The 27767-nt window shown below is 41.7% G+C and overlaps 1 protein-coding gene across 1 annotated transcript in view; it reads right to left on the bottom strand.

The window, feature by feature from the left end:
* Window positions 1-27767, bottom strand: part of LOC149318586 (scavenger receptor cysteine-rich domain-containing protein DMBT1-like) — a 247983-nt gene that overhangs the window by 205029 nt on the left and 15187 nt on the right. Inside the window, exons 6-11 of the mRNA XM_089508336.1 lie at window positions 27368-27570; window positions 19771-20082; window positions 10104-10412; window positions 6698-6721; window positions 4454-4471; window positions 973-1123 (exon numbers count right to left, since the gene is read on the bottom strand). Coding sequence (XP_089364462.1) covers window positions 973-1123; window positions 4454-4471; window positions 6698-6721; window positions 10104-10412; window positions 19771-20082; window positions 27368-27570 — 1017 coding nt within the window. The remainder of the gene's footprint in view (window positions 1-972; window positions 1124-4453; window positions 4472-6697; window positions 6722-10103; window positions 10413-19770; window positions 20083-27367; window positions 27571-27767) is intronic.

Below are 27767 nucleotides of genomic sequence, written 5' to 3'. Positions count from 1 at the left end.
ACCACCACCACCAGCTTGAAGAAAGGGCAAAATGATTACACCCGCCTTGGAATTGACAATCGTAGTTTCTCTACCAAAAAATTGGCTCAGAATTTCTCAGTTCCTCTGCTGCCTACCCCACTTTAGTTATTGCTTAATAAATAGGAATAATTAATGATTACTGCTTAATAATTAGGATTTTTTTTTCTTTTTGTACTCATAGATCACAATCATGAATAAGATAGGAAGGAACACTGTGTGGAGATCTCCAAATCCTCCAGAATTAATAAAGTAGCTGGTAGGTAAAGGCCTATGTTAAGGAGACTTGTGTGTCTATGTGCCTTCAAGTGATCTGTCAACATATGGTGCTCTGATCAATTTTGTAGGGTTTTCTTAGGCAAAAAAAATTCATAGGTAGCCAGTTCTGTCCCCTGAAATATAGCCTACGGAACCTAGTATTTTTGGTTATCTCCTTTCCAAGTACTAACTACGGCTGACCCTGATTAGCTTCAAAGATCAGATGGGATCTGGTGCCTTAGGGGATTTAGGTTTCCTAAGGAGACTTACTACAAGGTAATATTTATGAAGAATAAAAATGTCATTTATTCAAAAGGATGTGGGTTGGTGGGTGGGTTTTTTTCAACGGGTGATTCCCACAATGAAAAAATAAATTATAGTATTTGAACAAAATCTACTCTCATGATCTCTTTTGAAATAAAAATAGTGTAACAGCAGCAGTAGCATGATTAGAGTTGCTACAAAGCTCAGGAAAATGAAGAAAATTCCTGCCTACTGTAAACCAAACTACTCAGTTTTTTAGCCCTCCTTGTGTCAAGAAACTCAAAATTTATGGATCTTAAAGCTACAAAAGAGAATGGCAGTGAAATCAAACCAAGTAACCTCATCAAATTCCATCAGATCCATATATTTTGCCTTTAAAGGAAATGAAGCATTAAAGAACTGTTTGGCTGTGAAACTATTTTTCCCACTTACTGAATAGTTGAAAATGTGAGCCGGATTCGGTAGCCACTCCAGGTTCTTATTGTCCAGATACAGTTTGCACCATTTGGATAACTTCCAGGATACGAGGGAGAACTGAATGATCCTGATGAGTACAGAAGTTCACCGCCACACGTGTAATTAGCTGTGAAGTAAATGGAAATACGTACAGTCAAAGGTGTAGTGGCATTACTGTACACAACTATATAGTACACCCTTAAGCTAAATATCATTGAACACATGTAAAAATGGCATCCTGAGCCATTCAGAGATAAATGTAGTGATGATAATCTCTACCCTGCCAAACGTCTTAAAAACTGAAAGGGGAGCAGTTCATATACTTTACCAAGCTACCTTACACACACACACACACACACACACACACACACACACACGGATTTTCTTTGAAATTTTCAAAAATTAGAAATGTCCTCACCCCAGTTGCTTTCCATCTCCAAACAAACAGACAGAGATAAATAATACTATTTCATACTCTTTCTAGTGTTCTGGGCAGATTGTGCTGAGTAGAAAAGTAGCTCGGATGAAAAGCAATGGAGTGCAAGTGGTGGGATCCTTAGGTGGAATTGACCATGTTCTCCTGGAGTTTGTTATACAGTGGAAAGGAAAAGCCAGGCATAGTCAGACACGCATTCTAGACTTTAGGAGAGCGGATTTTAGTAAACTTAAGGAAATACTGCTGGTGATCTCATGGTCAGCAATACTAAAGAGAAGGGAGTTCTAGACAGATGGGAGTTTCTTAAAAGGGAGATACTGAAGGCACAATTTCAAACAGTTCCAATGAGGAAGAAAAATGAGAGTTGTCTCAAGATGCCAGGATGGTTGACTAAGAAATTTTCAACTGAGCTAAGTTTTAAACAGGACATGTATAAGAAATGGAAAAATGGGGAAATCACCAAAAAGGAATTCAAACAAATAGCAAGCACATGTAGGGGTAAAGTCAAAAAAGCTAAAGCACAGAATGAACTCAGGCTACCTACAGAGGTTAAGAACAACAAAAAGGGCTTTTTTGGATATGTCTGCAGCAAAAGGAAAAAGAAGGAATCGGTAGGGTCACTGTGTGCAGAAGATGGCAAAATGCTAACAGGGAACAGAGAAAAGGCAGAATTAACACCTTTTTTGCTTCAGTCTTCTCAGAAAAGGCAAAGGGTGCTCAACCTGAGGACAATGGAGCATAGGACAGAATAGAGGAATTTCAGCACAGAATAAGTAAAGAGATAGTACAGGAATACCTGGTTAACCTAAATGAATATAAGCTTCCAGGACCAGATGAACTACATCCAAGGATATTAAAAGAACTGGCAAATATAATATCGGAAGCATTGGCAATAGTCTTTGAGAACTCCTGGAGAACAGGAGAAATCCCAGCAGACTGGAGGAGGGCAAACATTGTCCCCCATCTTCAAAAAGGGGGAAAAAAAGGATCCCAACAATTATCATCCAGTTAGTCTGACATCTATACCAGGAAATATTCTAGAGGAGATCATTAAACAGAGAGTCTGTGAACATCTAGATGGCAATTCCATAATCACAAGAAATCAACATGGGTTTCAGAGAAAGAAGTCATGCCAGACAAACCTGATCTCTTTTTCTGATAAAATTACCAGCTTGGTAGATGAAGGGAATGCTGTGGATATAGTATATCTTGATTTCAGTAAGGCTTTTGACAGGGTTCCCCATGTCATTCTTGCAAACCAGCGTGTAGAATGTGGGCTAGATAAAGTAACTGTTACATGGATTTGTAATTGGTTGACTGACCGAAGCCAAAGGGTGCTCAACAATGGCTCCTTTGCATCCTGGAGAGAAGTGACCAGTGGAGTCCCACAGGGGTCTGTCCTGGGCCCAGTGCTATTCAACATCTTTATCAATGACTTGGAGGACAAAATTGGGGGCATTATCAAATTTTCAGAGGACACCAAACTAGGGGGAGTAGCTAATACCTCAGAGAACAGGATTAAAATTCAAAATGACCTGAATAGACTAGAAAGCTGGGCCACAGCTATCAAAATGAACTTCAACAGGGAGAAATGTAAGGTACTGCACTTAGGGTGGAAAAATGAAATGCACAGATATAGAATGGGGGACACCTGGCTGAACAAGACTACATGTGAAAGCAATTTAGGAATCCAAGTAGATCAAAAGTTGAACATGAGTCAGCAGTGCGATGCGGCAGCTAAAAAGGCCAATGCAATTTTAGGCTGCATCAATAAAAGTATAGTGTCTCGATCAAGGGAAGTAATAGTGCTACTCTATTCTGTTTTGGCCAGGCCTCATCTGGAATACTGTGTCCAGTTCTGGGCACCACAATTCAAAAAGGATGTGGAGAAACTGGAGCGTGTCCAAAGGAGGGCAACTAAGATGGTGAAGAGTCTGGAAACCATGCCCTATGAGTAACTCTTTAGAGAGTTGGGGATGTTTTAGCCTGGAGAAGGTTAAGAGGTGATACGATAACCCTGTTTAAATACTTGAAGGGATGTCATATTGAGGAGGGAACACACTTGTTTTCTGCTGCTCCAGAGACTAGGACCTAGAGCAGTGGATGCAAACTGCAGGAAAAGAGATTCCATCTCAACATTACAAAGAACTTCCTGACAGTCAGGGCTGTTCGACAGTGGAACACACTCCCTCGGAGTGTAGTGGAGTCCCTTTCCTTGGAGGTCTTTAAACAGAGGCTGGATGGCCATCTGTCGGGAATACTTTGATTGGGAGTTCCTGATGATTCTATGATTCTATGAACAGATTCACTCGGGTACTCAGAATTGCAGCCAACCTTATGCAGGAGACTGTGATACAACATGGCTGATTTCAAGGTAAATTAGATGAAAAGTCACAGCATTCTTTGATACTGCTTCAATTTCTAGACAAAATCTCATCATCATCATCATCATCTAAATGTACCAATATTTCAAGAATAAACAATTTACAGGCAATTTACAAGATAGAATGTATAAAGTACTCTCTCATTAAAGGTAGAGGGAGCCTGGAGCCCTATCTACCATATGACAGGTTATATCTAAGAATTGGAAGGGTGAAGAATTGGAGAATGACTTAACCATGATTATATCTCTGCATGTTCAGTTACATGCTGATTGTGCTATGGAACCATTATGTTGAATGACAACAATGTGCAAATGAGCAAATACCCAAGTGCAAACCAAATTTTCTCTGCATGCACAACAGATCTGCGTTCTCCACTCTGCTTTGGATAACATAAACTGAATACAGATGTTCCATGCCAAACAAAACATCCAACCACTTTTTAAAAAATAACTCATGTGTAAGATACTAATGGAATTCTGACTAATGATTTATTTATCCAGTGGGTTAATCAACTCCAAAATGATTCTAATCCTAATGCCTTTTGCCTAACAAAGCAGCAATATTTTTGTATTTCTGGGATATTTTTTAGAAAACAAACAAACTACAACACAAAAACTTTTATTAAACTGCTCATTACCTGTGGTTCTGACTGTATCTGAAAAACAAAGAAAAATCTTTAGTACCATTCCATTTGCATTTGTGAACATTCAATAGGAAAAAATGACTTTTAAGGCATGTCTACACTTCCTGGAATATTCTGAAGTGCCCCTGCAATATTCTGGCCCTGAATTCTCCCCTGATTCCTCCCTTACCTGCTCTCTTTTGCTGTGGGTTTTCAATGCTTGCAGCAAACAATGGGAGGCTGCCTTCCCATGCGTTCCCCATTTGTCATCCAGCACTGGTACCAAGGTCAGAACAAGGTGCTCAGTCATTTTATTGATACTGGATTCCTAGTTCTGACCTGAGAGCAACTGTCACCCACATTGGCAGCACTGGGCACCTTGCAGGGATCATGTGTAAAGGTAGCAGCCACTACCACTGTGAAGAGTGCTGAAAACTCACAACAAAAGGTGAATTATTTAAATGTGAGTTAAGGTGAGGAGCCCTCAATAGGGTGCATGTGTCATGAAGACAGTCTACACTCAATATGGGGGTTTGGCCCTGTATCATGTAAAGAGAATACAGTGAGCCACGGAGGAATTCAGGGTAATTTGTCCATGTATATCATTTAATATATACACACTGTCATTGTGGTAAGGAGATCTGCCTCTCAGTCTTGCAGCTAACCCCCAAAGAGATGGTATACATGTACAAAGCAAACTGGGTGGGCAGGATGAATTCTTCTACCAAGCCTCTACACTTCTGTGTTACATAGATGGAAAGCAGGGTTTAGATATGGCACAGAGGGGGTGAGGATCAGCAGAAAGCAACAGTCTTGGCCGGAATGAACAGAAATGTTTTCTCTGTGTGCAAAGCTACCAATGGATCACATCCACCATGGCAAAAATCTACAGGTAGGACTGATATGAGCACAACAATGAACCAACCAAAAAAAAACAACCTGATATAGGAACATTATTGCATAACAGTGTTAGTCTCTGTTTCATCTTGCCATTCCATTGCACGCCAAAATGTTTGAGCATGATGCTACATTGATACAAGCATCATGTCTGCATTTGGCTGTAACATTGTTGCTGAGGAAGTCATTAAGATAAAACCAAGATTATAAATTCCCTGGGTGGCCCATCTATGACCTATGAGTCTATGGTTTATGACTACAACTATGACCATTGACTCTATGGTCTACATGTCCTTCAAATCAACAAGTCTGAAGTATAACTACAACATAGACCTACACCACTGCTGCTGATCTATGTTTCAGCACTTTGCCAACAGAAGAAAAAATAAGAACTTTTGGTGTGTTCCAGTGACATTGTTTCACTACAATACTGAAAATTAAGAACTCACCTATGAACTTTTAATGACATAATTTCTACTTTGTACATTGTATACCTGTCCATGTTATTCAGTAGGGCTGATCTGAAAACAGGGTAACATATATTTTAACAGAAGGAGTTTCCTTCTGGCTATTTTTCAATGTGACTCTTAGGAAAACGAGGGAGGTTTACGTACTAGTGGTTCTTTTTCTAAATGGCTATCAGATGGAGAAACACATCCCCATTTTCCAGACTTCTAAACTAATGCCGTCAGTTTGTGCTGTTTCAATGAAATCTCCACAGCAAAAATGCAACAAAAAGGAACCATTTGACTCCCAGTGCACTAAAGCACTCCTGAGAGATAGCCATCCAAGCTCTCTTTAAAAACTTGCAGAGAAAGAGAAGTCACCATCTTTCAAGGCAGTCTATTCCATTCTTGAACAGCTCTTGCAGTAAAAAAAGTTCTTCCTAATGTTTAGGTGATATCTCTCTCTTTCCTTTCCTTTCTTTTCTTTTTCCTTTTTCCTTGCTTCCTTCCTTCCTTCCTTCCTTTCTTTTTGTAATTTGAATCTATTGGTTTGTGTTCTGTGTTTGGAGCAGTGGAAAATAAACTTGCCCCTATCTTCTACATCACATGCCTTAAGACAGGGGTCGGCAACCTATGGCCCGCGGGCCAGATCTGGCCCGGCGAGGCCTTGGGACCGGCCCCAGCCCAGTCCTGCTGCCGATTGCCGCCCTCGCAGCAGCTTCCGTGCCACTCTGGGCACCATTTTGAGTTCAGCCCCCCAGTTGTCTGAGGGACAGCAACCCGGCCCCCAGCTCAAAAAAGTTGCCTACCCCTGCCTTAAGATATTTAAAGATGGCTATTGTGTCATATCTTATTCCTCTCTAAGCTATTCACAACTTTAATATCTTCACATCTTTTGCAAACATGTTCCAATTACCTGTAAATGGTGGACGAGGAGGCGCTGCAAATACAAAACAAAATATGTAAGTTAAAAAAAATTCAGGCAGAGAGGTATGTGTGTGTATGTGTGTGTAAAACATCCACACTATAATAAAAAGGAGTAAAAATAAAGTGGTATAAAGAAACATATTAGGAGTAGCCATGTTAGCAATGTAGCAAAATACAATAAAATCCACAAAAGAATTATATCTGAAAGATTTTCCCAAATACGTCATCAACTACAATTTCTAAGTTCATATCAGAGGCAAAATCTCATTTGGGGATTCAGAACTATAGTTCTGGAGGAGATAGGAAAAGCCTGCTTTTTGGTTTTAAATCATGGTGACATATATCACAGCAAGCCACAGAGAAAAATAATTATTTTCATTGGAGAGTAGATGACAAAAGTCCTCTTCTGAATTGGGCCCCATTGTCCAAAGTATTACTGAATAACTAATCAATTTCATTAAATGGGCTCTTACCTCTAGTTGTAGTGAGTGCACCTGAAATTTTTTTAAAAAGAAAGAAAACCTTTAGTACTTCCCCAAAACATTTCATGATTTGATTGCACCTGTTTACATAGCATGCATTACCAAAGTGTGGTGGCTTCCCAACTCCAGGGGTTACTGGCTGAAACGGATTATCTAGATCCATTTCAATCTGACTTCAGGCCTGGATATGGAACAGAGACAGCCTTGGTCAATTTGGTGGATGACCTTCACAGGGAACTGGACAGGGGGAGAGTGTCCCTTTTGGTTCTCCTTGACCTTTCAGCACCTTTCAATACCATTAACCATGGCATCCTTCTGGGCTGCCTCTCTGGGATGGGACTGGGAATTCCTGGAAGGGCGAGCTCAGAAGATGGTGCTGGGGGACTCCTGCTCTATCCCCTGGCCATTAGCCTGTGGGGTTCCTTGTGGTTCTGTGCTGTCCCCTATGCTATTTGACATATACATGAAACCACTGGGAAAGGTTGTCCAGAGTTTTGGGATGCGGTGTCACTAATATGCAGACGACACTCAACTCTACCACTCCTTCCAACCTCAATCCAAGGAGGCTCTCCTGGTCCTAAACCATTGTCTGTTATCAGTAATGGACTGGATGAGGGCAAACAAGTTGAAACTTAATTCAGACAAGACAGAGGTGCTCCTGGTCAGTAAGAAGGCAAATCGGGGAATAGAGATCCAGCCTGTGTTAGATGGGGTCACACTCCCCCTGAAGATACAGGTTTGCAGTTTGGGGGTACTGTTGGACTCAGCTTTGAACTTGGAGGCCCAGGTCTCTGCTGTGACCAGGAGTGCTTTTGCACATTTAAAACTTGTGCACCAGCTGAGCCCATTCCTTGAGATGCCAGATTTGGTCATGGTGGTACATGCCTTGGTTACATCCCATTTGGACTACTGTAATGGGCTCTACATGGGGCTGCTTTTGAAGAGTGTTCGAAAAATTCAGTTGGTTCAAAGAGCTGCTGCCAGGCTGCTAACAGGGGCAGATTACAGAGACCACACAATGCCCCTGCTGAAACAGCTTCATTGGCTGCCAGTTTGTTTCTGGGCACAATTCAAGGTGCTGGTTATTACCTACAATGCCCTATATGGCTCAGGTCCACACTATTTGGCAGACCATATCTCCTTATATGAACTGGCCTGGACTGAGATCCTCTGGAGAGGCCCTTTTCACCTTCCCAACACCAGCACAAACACAGTTGGTGGGGATGCAAGAGGGCCTTCTCGGTGGCTGCCTCTAGACTCTGGAACTCCCTGCCCAGGGAGGTCAGAATGGCTCCCTCCTTGAAGGCCTTCCACTGACAGGTTAAGACCTACCTGTTCACACAGGCTTCTAAGGAATTGCTATAAGGACAGGCTGGGATGTTGTACCATTTCAAAACATTTCGATACAGTTTCTGTTATATACAGAATTTTATCTTTTTAAAATGTGTTTTATACTGTTAATAACAATCTGTTGTAATATTGTAGTAATTTAATTCCTTTTTAATGTACTTTTTTCTACATTTTTAATTGTACTTTTTTAATGTTGTGAGCTGCTCTGAGTCCCAGTTCTGGTAAAAGAGTGGGATACAAATAAATATAATAAATAAATAAAAGTGCACTATTAAAAAATCTTTTGAGTGTCCACACAGTCTCTGGGTTGAGATAAATATCAATCTTTAGCTAAGTCCATGAAGGTCAAAAGAGTGTAAAAATTACACATGATTATGTTTTGCTTAGAAAGATGACCCTCCTAAGAGTGCTTTTCTTTTAAAGACAAAGTTACCTGCATGTCTGTCAGAGAAATAGAGTGACCCCTGTGATACTAATCTCATTAACACAGAAAAGTGCTTCATATCCTGCATGTGCATCGGAATAGAAGTCTCATATCTGCTGCCCAGTCATGACTGGTGTATTCTGTAACTTGATGCTGTCACGGTATTTTATGGACTGAAGGAAAAGATAGTGGGCTAGAGTTCAATAAAACTGGAGTTATCTCCTCTCAGGGAGCCACTTCCATTTGTACGTCAAAATGATGGCAGGCCTTTGTTACATCCTCTCTCTCATTAACTTTCATGCTTTGTACAAAAAAGATAAAGCCTTTCTTTTTGATCCAGCACAGAAAACAAGTGAGCTGATAAAGTGGATTGGTATTCCTGCTACTGCAGACCAATCAGCTTCCATATTGGCACTTAAGATGCATCTACACTGTAGAAATAATGCAGTTCAGCACCACTTTAAGTGATGTAGCTGCATGGCAGTTAAAGTACACTATTTCTACAGTGTAGATGCGCTCCTAGAGAAAGGGGCAGAAATTCCTTTAAGATAATAATGGAAGGTGAGTGAGCTAGCAAGCAATGGAAAGACAGATTACCATTTACTACTAGCATGGAGAGAAATCTTGATTCCCAAACTTTGGTCCTCCAAGTGTTATGGACTCCCAGAAGCCTTAGCCAGCTTGGCCAGCAGTCAGGAATTATGGGAGCTGAAATCCAAAACATCTGGAGAACCAAAGTCTGGGAACCAGTCATCCGGACCTTTGCTAAACATTTTCGTGATGAAAACAAATGTCTCCTCCCCATCATGAAAATGTTTAGCAAAGTTCTAGATGAGTGGTTCCAAAACTTTTGTTCTCCAGATGTTTTGAACAACACTCATTTTCTTTGTTCCCTTTCCTTTTGTACCTGGACCTGGAAAACAAATACTGCCATTATTTATTGTTAGGGATGCACAACTTCACTAATATAATAAGGATATTGTTGGAGACTCTCTTAAAGAGAATTATTTAGCACATTCATAAGCTGGTGGTAGGAGAGACCAAGGAAAAATAAGGTTAAATGTGCACCCTGTAAAGTCAAAGCAACCAAATACAAATACAAAAATGTAAAAGATGTATACAACAAAATCAGAAAGTACCTGAACAAATGACACTGGCGTCTTCATGGTGACCACAGTTATGGACTCCCCAGCCATTACTAGGGCATATCCAAAGGTACGGTTCATTACCACTACATCTAACATCATCAAGGAGAATGGGACCAGAGCCTTGACCAAAATATGCTGATCCTGGAGCTCTGATGGCTTCTCCACATCCAAGCTGCCTGCATACCACATCTGCATCATTTAAGTCCCATGAATCATCACAAACTGTCCCCCACGTTGAATTGATGTGTTCAATTTCAACACGGCCCTCACAGCCATTCAGTCCATTCACCAATCGGAGACCTTGGGAAAAACAAAACAAAACCAAAAGCATGTTGTTAGTTCACAAGCCTGAATTCAAGTCAATCAGGTAGAATTTTAAAAGTAATTAGTCCCCAGTTTTAAAGGGATATTATAACATAAAGGTGAGATGGGCAAAGTGTGGCCTGTGGAGTACCTGTGGATACAAGGCAATTTCCGACCCCAAAGGACCTCCAACTGCAAATAATATTTTTGGGAATAAAGTTTATTTATTTTTTTTAAAAAAAGAATTAAAAATGCTTTTATCTCCTTCCCCTTGTTTTCAAGTATAGAAGAGGCCATTTTAAAACAAGGAAGTGAACCTGATGTCAAAGTACAATGTATATCCTGGTTTTAAAAAGGGCTCTCCTGGGCCTAAAATGGTCTGAGGATCATTTTTAGTAAATATAAACAAATTTTGGAAAACAAAAATAAAAAATAAAAACAAAAACAGTGGATGGTGGTATGGCAATTGGGTACCACAAAGAGCCATTTATTTGTTTGATTATTTAATTTATACTCTGCCTTCCTCCCAACAAGGGACCCAAAGCAGCATACAATAAATTAATACCTAGCTCAACTATAATCTTATTTCAGAGAGGCTTAAAAAATAAACAAACAGTTCTATTTTAAAACCTTAAAACACATTTGAAACATCATACAAAAGATAAAAGCACAGCACACCATTTTCAGACACTCTTCTACCCCTGCCTAAATAAAAAGGTCTTCGCCTGCCTGAGGAAAGAAAACCAAGGCCTCATCCAGGAATAATTGGGTTTGACACCACTTTAACTGCCATGGTTCAATGTGATGGAATTCTGGGATGTGTAGCTTGATGTGGCACCAGAGCAAAATTATCTGAACCAGTGCCAGTCAGCAGCCTACTGAAGTTGAATCTGCTGAATGATGTCTTCCATCCCCTGGCAATTTGTCATCCAGATATACAGACATGATTGTAATATTACAAATGTGATTGTGTGTGTTGTGAGCCTTCAAGTCAGTTCCAACTTATGGTGACTCTAAGGCAAACCTATCGTGAAGTTTTCTTGGCAAGATTTGTTCAAAGGGGGTTTGCCATAGCCTTCCCCTGAAGGTGAGAACATATGACTTGAATAAGGTCACCCAGTAGGTTTCATGACCAAGCGGGAATTGAACCCTGGTCTCGACCCCTGTTGTCCAGAGTTGTAGTCCAGCACTCAGATTGCTACACCATGCTTAGCTGAACTAAGGCCGGTTACAGACCTGCAGTTTAGTGCGTGACGAGCACGCACTAGGGTTACAAAAGGGCGGTGCTTCCATCACACACTAAACGGCGGCGGCCCTTCCATACGGCCGCCGCCGTGAGGACGTCACGGCCGCACCGCCTCTAGACGGGGCGGCGCGGACATGACGTCCTTGCTCTGCACCAGGGCGCTTAGTGCACCCTGAACACAGAGCAGGAAGGAGCTCCGTTTTGGAGCTCCTTCCTGGTTTAGTCCGCTGGGCGCAGCCTTCAGACGGCTGCGCCCAGCGGACTAAAAGAGAAAAGGGCCAAGCGGCCCCTTTCTCTTCTCCCCGCCGCCGCGGGGTGTCCTTGGGGCTTGAAGCCCCAGGGACACCCCTTTTCAGGCTGCGGGGAAGCGGCGTTTTGCTGCTTCCCCGCAGCCTAAAAAGTGGCGGATCGGGGCCTCAGCGGCTGCCGTTCTAACCACTGAGGCCCCGATACTCCGGGGAAAGGGGCGGGTCCAGACCGCCCCAAATGGGCAGTCTATAACCCGCCTAAGTGTTCAAAATCCAAAGTCAATCTCTCTGTGTGTTTGTGTGTCTGTACTCACCAAATGAGCCCCGAAATGTAGAGTAGAAGGCTTGAAACCCCCCACGTGTTACTGAGAAATCACTGTGAAACCGCACAGTGAGGACATTGGATGTGGAAAGAAATGTTCGGAAGGATCCAGAGCAAAAGCTGCCAAGGAGGCGCGAATTGTAGTAGCCATCATATATTTCAACATAATCAAATGAACATTCTGTACTGAGATTAAAAAAGAAAACAAAACTGGTGTGATCATGCAATTCAAGACTGAAACTGAGTAGACTGCTTACTTATGGCAGGTATTTTGTGTGACAGTGGGCCATACAATGTGCTGTGGTATGAATAAATATGAGGGGCCACCGCATGTTATAGATATTTCTTTTAATGGGCAGAGATTGAAGCCTTTGCAGTGCAACAGTGGAACGTTTCATTCCTGCTAATACATCACCTACAGGGCTCCAGCACAAGTCCCAGAATGGTCTCAGGGCCAGGGTCAGTCCAAGACATTTTGGTTCCCAAGATATAGCTTACAGTTGTAAACTGCTTAGACACTGTTAGTTCAGTATGAAGCTGCATATAAATGAAGCTGTTTGTTGTTTGTTTGATATATCAGCAAATCATACCTTCTACACATTTGTGTTAAGGTTTATGCTGCACAAGACCAGCCAAGTTATTTTGGCACTTTGGGCACAAAAATCACCTCTTCCCAGCCTTGGCACCAAAAACTGAGCAGTAATAAAAGTAAATAACTAATTTGTGTTCCCTGTAATAGCACCCAAGATGTCCACCTGGGGAAGCAGCTTCTAACTCTTACCTAATGGCAGGTAGTTGCAGCAGGTGGTTTACATGTCAAGGGAATGACATGGTAAATGCACTCTGGATTTCTGCTGATGTTTAGAGGAACTGAAACCATTTGGAAGGGAATGGTTCAACAACTGGATAGCTTGTTACACGTTTGGAAACATGGAAGCACTGTGCCACAGATGTGAGCAAACCAGCTGCCACTGATGGCAAGGTGTAGCAGTCTCTCACGTCTCACATAGACACCAAAAATCAGGGAAGGCAAAGGAAACTTTATGCACATTTATACACATGGTCCTAAGCAGGGAAAGGCAAGTGTGGAGGGGGCAGAAGAATTTCCCCTCAGCAGGCTGCACTGTTATGCATACCAGAAGTCACATCACTTTCAGCTACCATTTTGGTTGGTTTTGGGGCTCTTTTCTTAGGGGAGGGACACTGAAGTGCTCTGGAGTGTGGGAGAAGTAAACTGCCACATTTTCAATGGTTTTGGGGACCAGTTTAACTGTTTTGGGGGCAAAAAAGTCCAAAGATTGGTGTGATTTCTTTTGAAAAGGAGAGTTTAGGGGCTCTGAAATTTCAAGGCCCATCCTTTGGGGTCCGAAAGGCTGCTTGCAGTCCACAGGCTGCACTTTGTGCACCTCTCAGCTCAGCTCAGCTCATTTTTATAGATGAGATCAGTGTGCATCTAAGAACCAATCCAGGTTATGTTCTCTGGTTAATTTTGAGTATAGAAGGGAGAACTGAATGAGCCTGGTGGCCATGAAGGGGGGCATTTCTGAAGCTATTAAGGACCAACCTTCACGGAAACAAGCAGCTTAACACATTCAAACTCTGACAACCACACAAGTGACTAGAATGAGTCAGAGATGAAGGGAGGAGCAATCACAAAGACATCATTATCCTGAAAACTCCATGGGAGCTTTAGACATTCTCCTCAATTGAGTAAATGCTTGTTCACATTCGGTCCATGGGGATAAACCCAGGGGACAAACGCCCATCATAGTAGTTCTTCTAAAATTGGGAGTTTCCTTGGTGGAGCAAAGAGGCTAAAGCAGACATTGCCCCCAACCACCTCCATGGAATAAGTGAGTAGCATAGAAAGTACAGTCAAGGAAAAACATGTCTCAGTTGCCCTGCTTCATTAGTAGCCCATATTAAAAGATCCGTGGTCCCAGCTTGTAATCCAGTAACCTCAAATGAAGCTGTAATGGGAACTAGATGAAGAAATGGTAATGATTATTGGAGGACGAAGTGATCATTTCTATCAGGCAAAGGGAGAAAGAGGAGAACTGTATATTCTGCCTTGAGTTTACTGTAGGAAAGGTAGTGTAGAACTTTAATTAATTAATTAAAAGATGTTTTGCTAGAGAAAGGCTCCTTTTTCTACTTACTCAATATTTGAAAATGTGAGATTGATTTGGAAACCACTCCAAGTTCTTATTGTCCATATGCAATTGGCATTGTCTGGATAATGTTGAGGATAGAAGGGAGAACTGAATGATCCTGTTGGCCATAGAAGTTCACCACCACAAGCATGAGATTCTGCAAAGCAAAAGATAATACTCTAAGACATGGTAATAGTAATGCAAACACATACAAAGATTTTTTTAAATCAACCCATCTGTAAATGCTGTACTGATCAATTAAATTGGGGGTCAAGTGCAATCACATGGAGAGGTAGCAGTCATATTACTCCTTCACAGATCATAGATCCAAAAAAATGGGTGAGGCTGAGAGCCAAACTTTCCATTTCAAATACTTGTATGCATGATACAATGAACAATCGGGCACACAAAAAACTTGTCTGCATTTTCTTCTGTCAATATGCATCACTGAAGGATGGAATTGTGAGTAAAACTGGGGGTGGGGAATGAGGTGGAGCTTAACCATCCATTCCTGATGGACTGTTTCTTCTTTCAAAATGCCCCTGGGCTTGAGCATCAGAGTTTCTTTTAAAATAGATTAATTATTATTAATTAATTATTATTATTAATTATTGTTAATCGGTTTTATATCCAAATATAAAATATAAAATAATGAGTGAAGAAATGCACATCAGCAGTTTATTCAACCCAAGCTTATATCAAATCATATGGTTGAATGTTATCTGGTTATTTCATGTTCTACCTTCTGGTGGTTTAGAAATACACTTGATACTTAAATAAACTTTTTTGGTGAACAAACATCTTTCCTTACTTCTCTAACAATAGGTGATCTTAGCAAAATAAATATACACTACTGTCCAGAAGTGGCTTATTACACTGTGATACAGTAGTAAAGTGACTGCCATGATGACAGGATGTCACAGCTGCATTTTAGATTTATGCAGAGTCACTGGATTCTCTGGGACTTACACCTGTTCCAAAATATAAACTTCCAACAATGTAAGAAGCACTAGATTTGGGACTTAAAGGTATTTGACTATGTATTCTTCTAACAAGTGTATGGCCATCTATCTTTTTTTTAAAAAATCAGATTACAGCACATTCCATTTCAAATGTGTGAAATTAGCAATAGGCTTAGAAGGGTGACCATGTAATAATGGTCAGGCTTTTGAAAAACCTTGAGGAGAAGGGAATTAAATAGTCAGAAGCCAAGAATGACTTCCCATATACTCTTATAGTGCTGACTTTACAACCTCAAGAGGGCACTCCAGTCACCGTTCCTATATTCAAAATGATAGCTAAAGGATAAATTATGCCTACATGGCAAGTGACTGAATCCAATTTTCCCTTTTCTGTTTTTAAGTGGTGGGGGAGAGAGCCAGATTAGGACCAACACAGAAGTATAAACCTTCCAGGGTATTTGGAGGACCGCCTTTCCCCATACAGCCCGCCCCGCACTCTCAGATCGGGCTGAAAAAGATCTATTAAGAGTTCCCAAGGCAAGGTTTGTGTCTTCGTCACAAAGGGCATTTTCCATCATGGCCCCCCAGACCTGGAACTCTTTGCCCGACGAGCTCCGCTCAGCAACCTCTCTAGATCTTTTTAGGAAGAATCTGAAGACCTTTCTTTTCCGTCAAGCCTTCCCCCATGTGCCTTGATGTTATTCTTTCTCTCCCCTGTGCATTTTGTTCAATCCAGCTAATTTGTTATATAGGTTTTTAATTTGGTTTTAGATTGAATGATTGTATGGATTGTTTTTAGAATTTTTGTATTGTTTTTAAATGGTATGGGTGGGTTTTTGTATTGTTGGGCTATGGGTCGTCACTTTGTATTGGTTTTGATGATGTTTTTGTAAACCGCTGTGATCTGCAAGGAATAGCGGTCTAGAAATAAAATTTCATTCATTCATTTATTCCCTCCAGCCATTATTTTCCTGTCAACATAGGGACAAAAGAAAGAAAAATAAATTCTTTAGTCTCTATCAAAACAGAGTGGATGAAAAGTACTTCTTGATTCTCTGAAATTCCAGGTGCAGTAATTTGATATTTTATTTAAATCATTAGCAAAACACTAATCACAACTTTTGATGCTATTGACAAAAAAAAAAGAAGATATTGCAAACTGATTGCATTTAGATTGCTCACACAATACTTTGACAAAAGTATATTAACAGAAGCAGCTTATTGTGTTGTATCCAGACTGAGCCATATTTGGAACAGATCTATTGAAATCAATGGAGCATAAGTTAGGAGTTTATCACATTAAAAAAAAAGTGACTTACTCCTTCCATTTTACAGTCGTTTACAGGATGCAGCCAGGAATTATTACAGGAAAAATGCCTCTGTTACCCCTGCCTGACTACATCCCACCTAAATCCTGGCTCCCAGCCACTGTTAGCCCACCACTTTTCAAAAATGGAAGCTCCTGACTTTGTAAATTGGCCAACTGAGCACAGCTGGGAGCCAAGATTTAGGTGGGATGTAGTTGGACGGCAGCATCAGCAACATTTTCTATGCAATAATTCCTAGCTGTATCCCATAAGCAACTGTAAAGCGGAAGGAGTAAGTTGCTTTTTAAAAAAATGCGATTAACTCCTTAATCATATTTCACTTATTTCTGTGGCCTAAATCCAACTGTTAGTCCAGACAAGAGCTTCATAGGTCAACAATCACATACATTCCATTGATTCACTCCTAAGTAAACAAAGTAATTCCTAAGTAAACCAAGTTTGGGCCCAATTCAACAGATGGGTGAACACCATCAGTGGCTGAAATCTGAATGGTGCTCCCAGCCAGAATATTAAGTTAGTAACAAAATGGTATGTAAATTCCACTTATCAATCTCAGCTACTCTAATTTGGACTATTTACTGGATACACACCCATTTTATTATTATTTATAGTATACTGAATCCTTCAATTTTCAAGCTTGAATAAAAATTACAATAAACACACAAAACAAAATATTAAATCACAAACAATATGAACATGCATTATCAAAGGATAACAGAAACATAAAGATTTAAAATGCCAAGCAAGAAAAGAAATGTCATCAAAGCAGTAGACGTTTTCTGTACCTTAAGTGATGGGGGTATCTGAAAAATGGCCTTGTCCATGTGATACCACAATTATTGTTTTTACAAGCATCACTCATTCATTCTGAAGATTCAGTATTGAGCCATCATTTCTCAAATGTACATAAATAACTTAGCACTAAACAAACAGCCACAATCCATACACCACACACATCACAAACATTCTCAAACTATCTGTAGTTGATGCAGTATCAGAAACAGATATACTGTACCTGCAAATTCATCATAAATATGTTGGAGGCATTTTTGTTTAAGGCAAGTAAATATATTTATAAACTATCCAGCATATATAAATAGGAACTGGGACAGGAGAGATGGGGAGATTCTGAACATCAAGGAGAATTATGTGAGAGAAAAAGTATGAGAAATGCTAGGGAGAAAATAGCAAAACATAGTCCAAGGACTGTTTTCTGAAGACTCCTGCTCTTCCAGAATTTCTATTGCTGGCTATAGCTAAGCTATATGTGAATGTAAAATCATTTCCTCCTTCTTCCCAGGGTTGAAAACAGTGACAGGATTGCATTGCTTAAGCACACTAATGGGAACTCTGGTGATGGCAAAACTCTGGTGAACAGGCATTATGCACAAAAAGAGAACTTTTAGCACAGGTAACATCCAGTCCTGCTTCTTTGTATCTAAAATATCTAAATATTTCAGATCCACTTTTCCATTATGAACACTCAAAGCAACTTATGACATAAATGCACTGTATCATACTATATTTGAGTGTGCGTGTGTGTGTGCGTGTGCGTTTTAACCCCGTTGTTTAGTCTTGACTAGAATAAACCAATTGACTCAACTGTTGAATGGTGAGTCAACAATATAAATCCCACCGATTAGAATTAATGATAGCATTTGTGTGTATTTACACATAAACACATATATTTGTGTGTATCTGTGTGCAGAATGTGCTTATGTGTGTGCATGAGTGAGTGAGTGAGTGTACATTGTGAATAATAACAGGCAAACAATAATAAAAGCCAATAACCAGGACCAAATTACAATTTAACAATGAACGTTCATGGCTAGACACAAAAGCATATAGGAAGGTCATATTGCTAACACTTGACAATTTAGGATTACAGATGGAAATAACCAATTTGGGGGATGGGGTGGGGGGGAAAGACTACTGCTTCCCTGTTTGAGAAGTCAGTGCATTAACTGCAGTTCTTCAACTGAGAATGAAAAAATATAGACCTCCACATAATTCATTGAGGGAGAGAGGATCCATCAAGAGGGTGGCTCCTGTCTCAAAGCTTGACTCCTCCATATTCAACTCCTCTACATCTCCCATCCACTGAGTACCAATTAAGCAAATCCTTCGTTGCTCAACATGAAATTGTAGTGTTGCCCACACAGTGCAGAAACCATTAGTCATAACCTTCCCCATCTTGCAAATATAGGCAAATCCACCATTGAAGGCAAGGTGCATCATTCACCATTCACCCATAACCTTGCCTTCCCCTCTTAGTGGGACTGGAAACAGGCCATACAGCCAGTTTAGACTGAAATCCCTCTCATTTCTCACTAAGAAATAAGACTCCTGATTAGTGTTGTATTTCATTATTTTATTTGTCATCAAGAGATCTGCTGACTAGAGTTTAAGAAGACCACCTCTGGGAAGGTGCGACTGAGGCTTCAGTACAAGAAGAATATAAAAATTAGCAGGACTCTCCCAGGATATTTTCGTGCCTTAGGTGAAGAAGAAGAAGAAGGAACTCTACTATTTCCCCTACAGAAGCCAACTGGACTGAGAGATGAAAATTATTTCAGTTCCGGTGATGAGACATCATCCTCCGTGTCATCCGAAGACAACAGGTTAAATTAAGGCATTCAATGCAGATTGCATGAAATATGCAATTCTGTCTTTAACAATGTAGGGACTCTGCCACACTACCTAGTAGCAACTACTTGAAACAACTGCTTTGGTCTAGTTAATGGCAGCAACATTTTGCAGGCTGAAGCATTTACTTTAAATCACTCGCTCAACAGGAATTATCAGTTGCAGATGTTGACCATTAATGTTTACTGCCCCGTAATGATTAGTTTCCTATACAATATTGTTAGATATGAGAAAGTGTAAGTGCTTATAGATAGAAAATGGATGCCTTATACAACTATATTTTTCTCTCCTGTGTTGAAGATGATTGCTTTGTGTTTATTGGGTATTGTTTTCTTATTTTCATGTCACATAATCCACATGGAGAGCTATTGTTGTGGAGACAATATTATCAGAGAGACAATAACATAAATAAATAAACAGACACATGCAGGAAACAAAATCAGAAAATACCTGTACAGATGACACTGGCATCTTCACTGTGGGCACAGTTATGAGAATGCCACCCTAGGCTCCTGCAGTCCCACAGGTGAGACTCGTTTCCTCTACAGATCACATCATCAAGGAGGATAGATCCTGAGCCTTGACCAAAATGGGCATGTCTTGGAGCTGAAAAGGCTTCTCCACATCCAAGCTGCCTGCACACAACCTGGGCATCGGCCATGTCCCAGTAATCACCACAAACCGTTCCCCATTCTCCTTTGTAATAAAGTTCAACACGGCCCTCACATGTGTTCGATCCATTCATCAGTCTTAAGGACACGTCTTTGAAAGACAACAGGAAACAACTTGGTAAACAATGGTCTATTTCCATTTGGGGGTTTCTGAAGCAGTATCAGTACAGGGGGATAACATGAAATATCTGGTTTCTTACAGAGTTTCAACCATACTGTACTCAGTACCTTAGGAGAGAGCATCGAATTATTTTCCTCTCTAGTAGAGAGAGGGAAAAGCAACATACTGAGCAAGTTACAGTATTGTACATATGTAGATATCATAGCAAGTTGGAATTCAAGAGAACTCTGTCTCACCAAGGATGAACTGACTAATGATACCTCAGGCCCATGGTTTGCTTAATGTGATATGAAGAATTAGCACTAGTCAGTTCTCTGGTTACACTGGCCCACAGCATATCAGACAGGTAATCCATGTTTTGTTGTAGATTAATTTTCTGAGTGTTGCAATAGAAATCAGGACTTGTTAAAGTATTTGAAATTGTTAAAAGTGTTTTTTTTAATAATTTATTGCTGTTGCTCATTACAATATTTTAAAAGTAACTTGTCTGTCATTACTTTCTATTACTTTTCCCGGGGGGGGGGGGGGGGGCGCACTGGATTAAGGACATAAAACTTTTTTTAAAAAATCCTGCCAATACTTCAGTAAAAATTGCTTTAAATGCTCTTTAAATGTTATTTTCCAAAAGGAACAGCAAAATGTTGTTCCATCATTACAGTAAATTTGTGCCTTTGTTCTCGGTCACTACATAGGTTTTGAAATGTAATTTAGTTCTGCCCTTGTTTTCAAAAAAATAATTTATTACATGGAATGAGTAGTGTAATCCTAACTCAGAGATACATTGGCATTGTGGAGTTAGGATTTTGCACAAATCTTGTGACATAAATGCCCTACTGCCCACCAATACCAAAATCTACTGTTGTTTCCACAATGAAAATATAAGTTATAGGATTTGACCCTATCTAGCTTCCATGTGCTGATACAAAACTTAATTGGGAGCCAAGGAACAGATATATGCAAAGTGCAAGAAAGAATTAATATATCTAAGGCAAAACTTTGCTTCCACTTATTTCTGTCCAGCTACCAAGCAGACATGCCATGATGTAGTTTAAAATGCTGCTTTTCTGTTTAGCCATGGGAACTGCTGCAGAGACTAATAATAAAAATAATAATAATATTTATTTGTATACCGCCCTCTGGCAAACCAATCCGGGCGGTTAACAACAGTAAAATATAAAATATGACAATTAAAAACACTTTATCCCTCCCCCCCTTAAGACAGCATTAAACAGTCTAACATATTAAAACACAATATCAATTCATAAAAACAACAGTTAAAAACTAAAACTAAAACCCTGATATCCCTCTGTTGATCCTCAACCATCACTAAGATGGGGCCACGGGAGGAATGAGGGAATCAGGGAACCTGGGCCGGGATGGTTAATCTGGAAAGGCCTGCCGGAAGAGATCCGTCTTGACCGCCTTTTTAAAGCTGTCTAATGATGTTATCTGACGGATCTCATCCGGCAGGTCGTTCCAGAGTTTGGGGGCGACAGCAGAGAACGCCCTCTGGGAGGTCGCCGCAAGCCTAGATTTTAGAGGCTGTAGTAAGTTCCTCCCAGAGGACCGGAGAGCGCGGGGAGGATTGTACGGGAGGAGGCGGTCCCTGAGATAGCTTGGACCCAAGCCATTTAGGGCTTTAAAGGTGATAACCAACACCTTGTACTGGGCCCGGAAGCTGATAGGCAGCCAGTGGAGGGACCTCAAAACCGGAGTAATGTGGTCCCTCCTAGATGTTCCTGAAACAAGCCTGGCTGCCATATTTTGAACCAGCTGTAATTTCCGAGTCAAGCACAGGGGTAGCCCCATGTAGAGCGCATTACAGAAGTCAAGGCGTGAGGTTACCAGCGCGTGCACAACCGTCTCGAGATCCCTTACTTCCAGAAAAGGGCGCAGCTGGCGTATCAGCCGAAGCTGATAACAGGCACTCCTGACCGTCGCATTTACCTGATTTGTCATCAGGAGCGACGAGTCAAGGAGCACCCCCAGACTGCGAACACAGTCGCTGGAGGAGAGTGTGACCCCATCCAGGACTGGAGGTTGCAACCCAATTCTTGGTTTCGGGGCCGCTACCATGAGCACCTCCGTCTTGTCTGGATTCAGTTTCAATCTGTTTTTCCTCATCCAGCCCATTACCGCCTGAAGACATTCATTGAGAGAAGAGATGCCATCGGAATTCGAGGCCGACGAACGAGATACGGAGAAATAGATTTGGGTGTCATCAGTGTACTGATAACAACCAGCACCATAACTCCGTATTATCTCACCCAGCGGCTTCATATAGATGTTAAATAACATCGGGGACAAAATAGCCCCCTGAGGAACCCCACAAGTGAGGTACCTCTTACTGGAGCTACAGTCCCCGAGTAGCACCCTCTGAGACCTGCCCGAGAGGAAGGACCGGAACCACTGCAAAGCAGTGCCCCTGATACCTATCCCCCTCAGGTGGTCCAAGAGGATGCCGTGATCTATAGTATCAAAAGCCGCTGAGAGGTCTAAGAGCACCAACAGGGTCACACTCCCCCTGTCAATGCTCAGACGCAAATCGTCGGTCAAGGCAACCATGGCAGTCTCAACCCCAAAGCCTGTCCTAAAGCCGGTTTGAAATGGGTCTAGATAATCGGTTTCATCCAAGACAGCTTGGAGCTGAAGGGCAACCGCCCTCTCGATCACCTTGCTCAAAAATGGCAGCAATGACACTGGCCTATAATTCCTCATATCCAGGGGGTCTAGGGAAGGTTTTTTCAGGAGTGGCCTAACCGCCGCTTCCTTTAAACAAGATGGAACATGTCCTTCCTTGAAGGATGCACCGATGATATCCGTGAGGAATCTCATCAATGCATACCCCCCCTGGACGGCCAGCCATGATGGGCAAGGGTCAAGAGGGCAAGTTGTCTTCCTCACCTTACCAAGCAGCTTGTCCACGTCATCAGTACTCACAGATTGGAGCTGATCCAGTATGACTACATCGGCGGAGTCACTGGACGCCTCGCCTGTTGACTCTGTTTCAACGGTGGCATCTAGGTCGGCTCTTATCTGAGAGATTTTGTCTGCAAAGAAGTTGTTAAACGTGTCACAGAAGGCCGTCGTCGGGTTAAGTAAGGGATTTGGCGCAGGGGGCACCTGCGTCATTTCCCTCACCACCTTAAACAGCTCTGCTGGACGGGACTCTGCAGACACAATACGTGCAGAGGAGAAGGCTCTCTTCACTGCACGTATTGCCTCCCGATAGGAACAAAGAAAGTTCCTATGGCGAGTTCTGTCGGATAAGAGTCGAGTCTTCCGCCACCTGTGCTCTAGCCGTCGTCCAAACCGCTTCATCTTCCTCAGCTCTGGCGTGAACCAGGGCCTCCGATTTGGGGCGGGACAGCAAGGGCGCTTGGGAGCGATCGTGTTGATAGCCCTGGTAAGATCGGTGTTCCAGGTATTGACCAGAGCATCGACAGGATCACCGGCATTCCCAACCATTAAACCCTCTAAGGCTGTCTGGAATCCAATGGGCTCCATCAACCTTCGAGGGCGGACCATTCTAATGGGTCCGCCACCCCCGGTGGGGCAGATATTGGCTCTAAGTTTCGTCTTGACCAGGAAATGATCCGTCCATGACAATGCGGAGGTATTACCACCTCCGCCCACGGATATTCCTGTTCCGTACTGAAGACCGCATCGAGTGTATGACCTGCACAATGTGTGGGCCCTTTGACCAATTGGGATAGGCCCATGTTTGTCATGGTCTCCATGAACTCCCGAGCCGCACCTGTTAAACTGGTCTCGAGCGGGATGTTGAAGTCCCCCAGAACTAAGAGTCTGGGGGTCTCCAACAACAGCTCAGAGACCAGCTGTGTCAGCTCGGTCAGGGAGTCTGCTAGACAACAGGGTGGCCGGTAGACTAGCAAAATCCCCAAACTATCCCTGGTCTTCAGGCTAAGGTACATACACTTGAAATGGACTGTGTTCCGGACAGGTATCCTGGCCAAGGTCAGATGGTTCTTATAGACTAGAGCCACTCCGCCCCCCCCGCCCACTTCCCCTCACCTGCTCACTGACAGAGTACCCAGCTGGGAGGGCCTGCGCCCATATGGCAGTGCTATCCTCTCCCAGCCAGGTCTCTGTGAAGCAAGCCAGGTTGGCATCTTCATCCAGGAGGAGGTCCTGGATGATATGGGTCTTGTTTTTTACCGACCTGGCATTGCAAAGGAGCAGAGTGAGGTTCTGTGGAATGGTTGGTCTGCTCTCCAAGCCATTCTGAGAAACAGAGGGAACTGAAGACGGGATAGCTTTCAGACAGCGATCCCGTCTTCTTTTGAAACATCTGTTCCCTCTATCCCAACCATACCTCCCATTCCCCAGCACAACTCCCTGCCACATTCCCGGCCTCAGGTGAGATGGTGAAAGGTCAAAGCCCACTGAATTGGGAGGGTGGTGGTGGTGTTCCCTGGGCCCTCAAGGGAACCCACTGCATCCACAACTCTAGCTTCTGGCTTCAGGGCTGGAGTGGTGTTCCTGAAGGAGTGTTTGGGGAGGGTATAAATGTCTCACCCAAGCCACGCCCCCTTTCCTCAGCTGCTGTTGCCTCTGCCTTTGCCTTTGCCTCTGCTTAAAGTCCCAATGGTGTGGAGAAGCTGGCTTCTGGCTTCAGGGCTGGAGTGGTGTTCCTGAAGGAGTGTTTGGGGAAGGTATAAATGTCTCACCCAAGCCACGCCCCCTTTCCTCATATCCAGATGGGCATACTATTTTTTTTCTCATGGACATGGGTCCATTTTTAGATGCTGGCCTTGAACAATTTGGTGCATAAAATTGGAAAAGGGAAAGGGAGGAGGAAAAGGAAATTTAGCAGCACTTTTAAGACAGTTTCTATTTTAGCATGAGCTTTCATGGATATCAATATACAGAATGCTATTAAAAGTGTATTCAGCATATTCATACAGTCGGAGGAATGGGAGAAAATGCAATAGGATCCAGAGAGATGTAAATTGCAATTTCCTAATGTCCCTCTACACTCTACATTGTCCTTCTACATTTCAAATTCTACAATGATCCTCTATACTATTGGACAAATAGGACAGTCTCCAAGCAAGATGATAAATGAACATAAATCTGAATCAAGAAACAGCAATAGCCAAAAATATCGGTCCCAGAGCATTTCAGCTTTCCTGGAGACACAATATGGGATTTACTAGTCAGAGTTCTCAAAGAAGGAAATTACAAAGGGAGAGTGGAAAGAGAAATCACTACATTGAACTATATTCATGAGTTTCAATCCATTAGCAAAGGTATGAACAAAGACAATGGTTCCATGACACTATCTATCTATCTATCTATCTATCTATCTATCTATATTAATACATGAGCCCTCACAAGTGCATATACTGTATAACAAAAGAAATGTCCTCAGAGGTTTTGATCCCAAGGGAACTGACTTTTGATAAGCAGATGTATTGCATTCACACATTAATATTAACTGATCACTGTAAAGATCAGTATCACCTCACAACCTTTTGAAGATTTAGAGTGAGGGTCACAAGTTGTATCTTTCTGGATCATATTACATCCTGTCACTCCCACAACTGTATAAATATGCTGAATAACTTGAGGCTTTAATACCACTGTGTATTACATCTGAAGAACTGATTATTACATCTGAAGAACGGATATCCAAAAAAGCTTGTTCTAGACTACAAGGCTGGAATCCTGTTGGGGTGTTGTCAGCCTATAAGTGGATGTGCATCTGAAGAAAATAGAATTGCAAAGTTGCACAACGTTTCTACCCAGTAGATGGCTGTGTTACTTAACTACATAGCAAAACTTGCAAAGCAGAACTGATGCACAACAGGATTGAAGAAAATCAGGACTGATGCACTGTAATCCCTCATGCACTTTGGGTACTCTTCATGCACATCAGGCACCCGTACCAGTGTCCTGTTCCACATCTTCACAATTCAGTATTTGGGTTTCTTAGCACATCTGTTACTTAAGTCCACACAAATTTACATTGAATAAAAAGGTCCTACAGGATTGTTGCCAATGTCAGTCTGTTTCATCAGGAGGACTTATCCTAGACAGGCTATGCCTTCTCTCCCTGCCCCCACAGCTGCATTCCTGGCTGAATAGCAACATGTTGGTTTATAAGCAATCGACATGGGGGAGGGATTCACCTTCTCAAGCACATAAAGAACAAGTGAGGGGATCATGGACAACCACCATGCTCCACCAATACCTGTTCACCAGCCATGTAAAGGAACTGAAGTGCATGCATAGAATTTTTGTTGTCATAGAAGACATTTTGATTTATTCAGAATCCCTTTGTCCTACGCTGAAGAGCATGCTTGGAGCCCATAGCTTGGCCTCCAGATTACAGCTGTGTGGCTCATAGGAACTGTGACAAGGAATTTTTGGTGCTGGGCATTGGGGGCAGCTCCGAAATTTGGGGTGATAACAGCAGAAAAGGCTAGTGATCTCTAAGAAGAGTCCTTGCAGGCTTTAAATGCCCTGTGGGCCAGATGATATCCATATCTACATTAAGCAATTAATTGTTTGGGTAGATAGATATTTCATTTCTGAATGGCAACCCACTTAGCTTTCTAAAGGGCAGACTTACCTCAAAGTAGATTAAAGAAGGGCCAGCCCAAGACATTTTGCTGAGATAGCACACTTATCCCATAGACAGATGCCAACAAGTCTTGGAGCTGATCCCCCCCCACCAAAAGAACAGTATCTATGACTTAGTAATACAGACCACACAGCTCTGTCCTCAAAAATGTTAGTGCTACTCTTCCTAGCATCTGCCACTGGAGGCAGCTAGTTCCTTCTGCCCTCGTTTGCTGCATACATGTTTGCAATATCTACATTTGGTGGGGTGCACCCTTCTACTTCAAATTTGCCATACCCAAACATAAATACCTAATACAGATACAGGCCTGAATCTTACCAGGTAGTTCCAACCAGTATAAACCCACTGAATCAATTATTCGATGGTGAGTCAAAAGAAAAGTAGATCCCATTAAATTAGTGGATCTATTCTGGTCAGAATTAACAATCAGATTAAGTCTAGAGATCACAGGTATCTTTTTAAACTCCATTTATAATGAATTTTATATCTTAAATTATTCATATATCTATTTATATGGAAGTGCTTTTATTGTATACTTTTAAAAATATAATTCCTTTTGTTAAGTGGTATTTAAATTGATGAAACAAATGAATAATGCATGATTTTGAATTATGTTCTCTTTGCTGAGACATTTGAGGTTCTTACCTTGAGGGATAGAAAAATAACGAGCTCGAAATCCAGTGCTTTGGTAACTAGTGTCACTTGTAAACACAACTGACATTGTGTTTGACTTAGAAATAAATGTTTGGTGGCCCCAAATGCAAATTCTTCCTAGTAAAGGAGCTACATAGGGTGGCCCATCATAGATTTCAACATAATCATAAGAGCAGAAGTTAAGTGGCTCCAGGCTGTAAATATAAAGTTAGAAACCACTAAATACTTTGGCCTAGCATGATAAAAAATGTAAAATTAAAATCCTTTTAAAATGGGAAAACTCTGGAATATTACAAACCAGGATGAGGAAGAGTTGTAGTTCAGATTTTCTGGACTACAACTCCCACATTCCCCTACCATTGAGTATTCTGACTTATGGTTGTGGGAGTTG

The sequence above is a fragment of the Sceloporus occidentalis genome, unplaced genomic scaffold, assembly GCF_023333645.1.
Source record: "Sceloporus occidentalis isolate IW3139 unplaced genomic scaffold, rSceOcc1.0.p SCAF_2, whole genome shotgun sequence".
Classification (NCBI taxonomy): domain Eukaryota; kingdom Metazoa; phylum Chordata; class Lepidosauria; order Squamata; family Phrynosomatidae; genus Sceloporus; species Sceloporus occidentalis.
The sequence above is the reverse complement of the archived record's forward strand: the minus strand, read 5'-3'. Positions and strand labels throughout refer to the sequence as shown.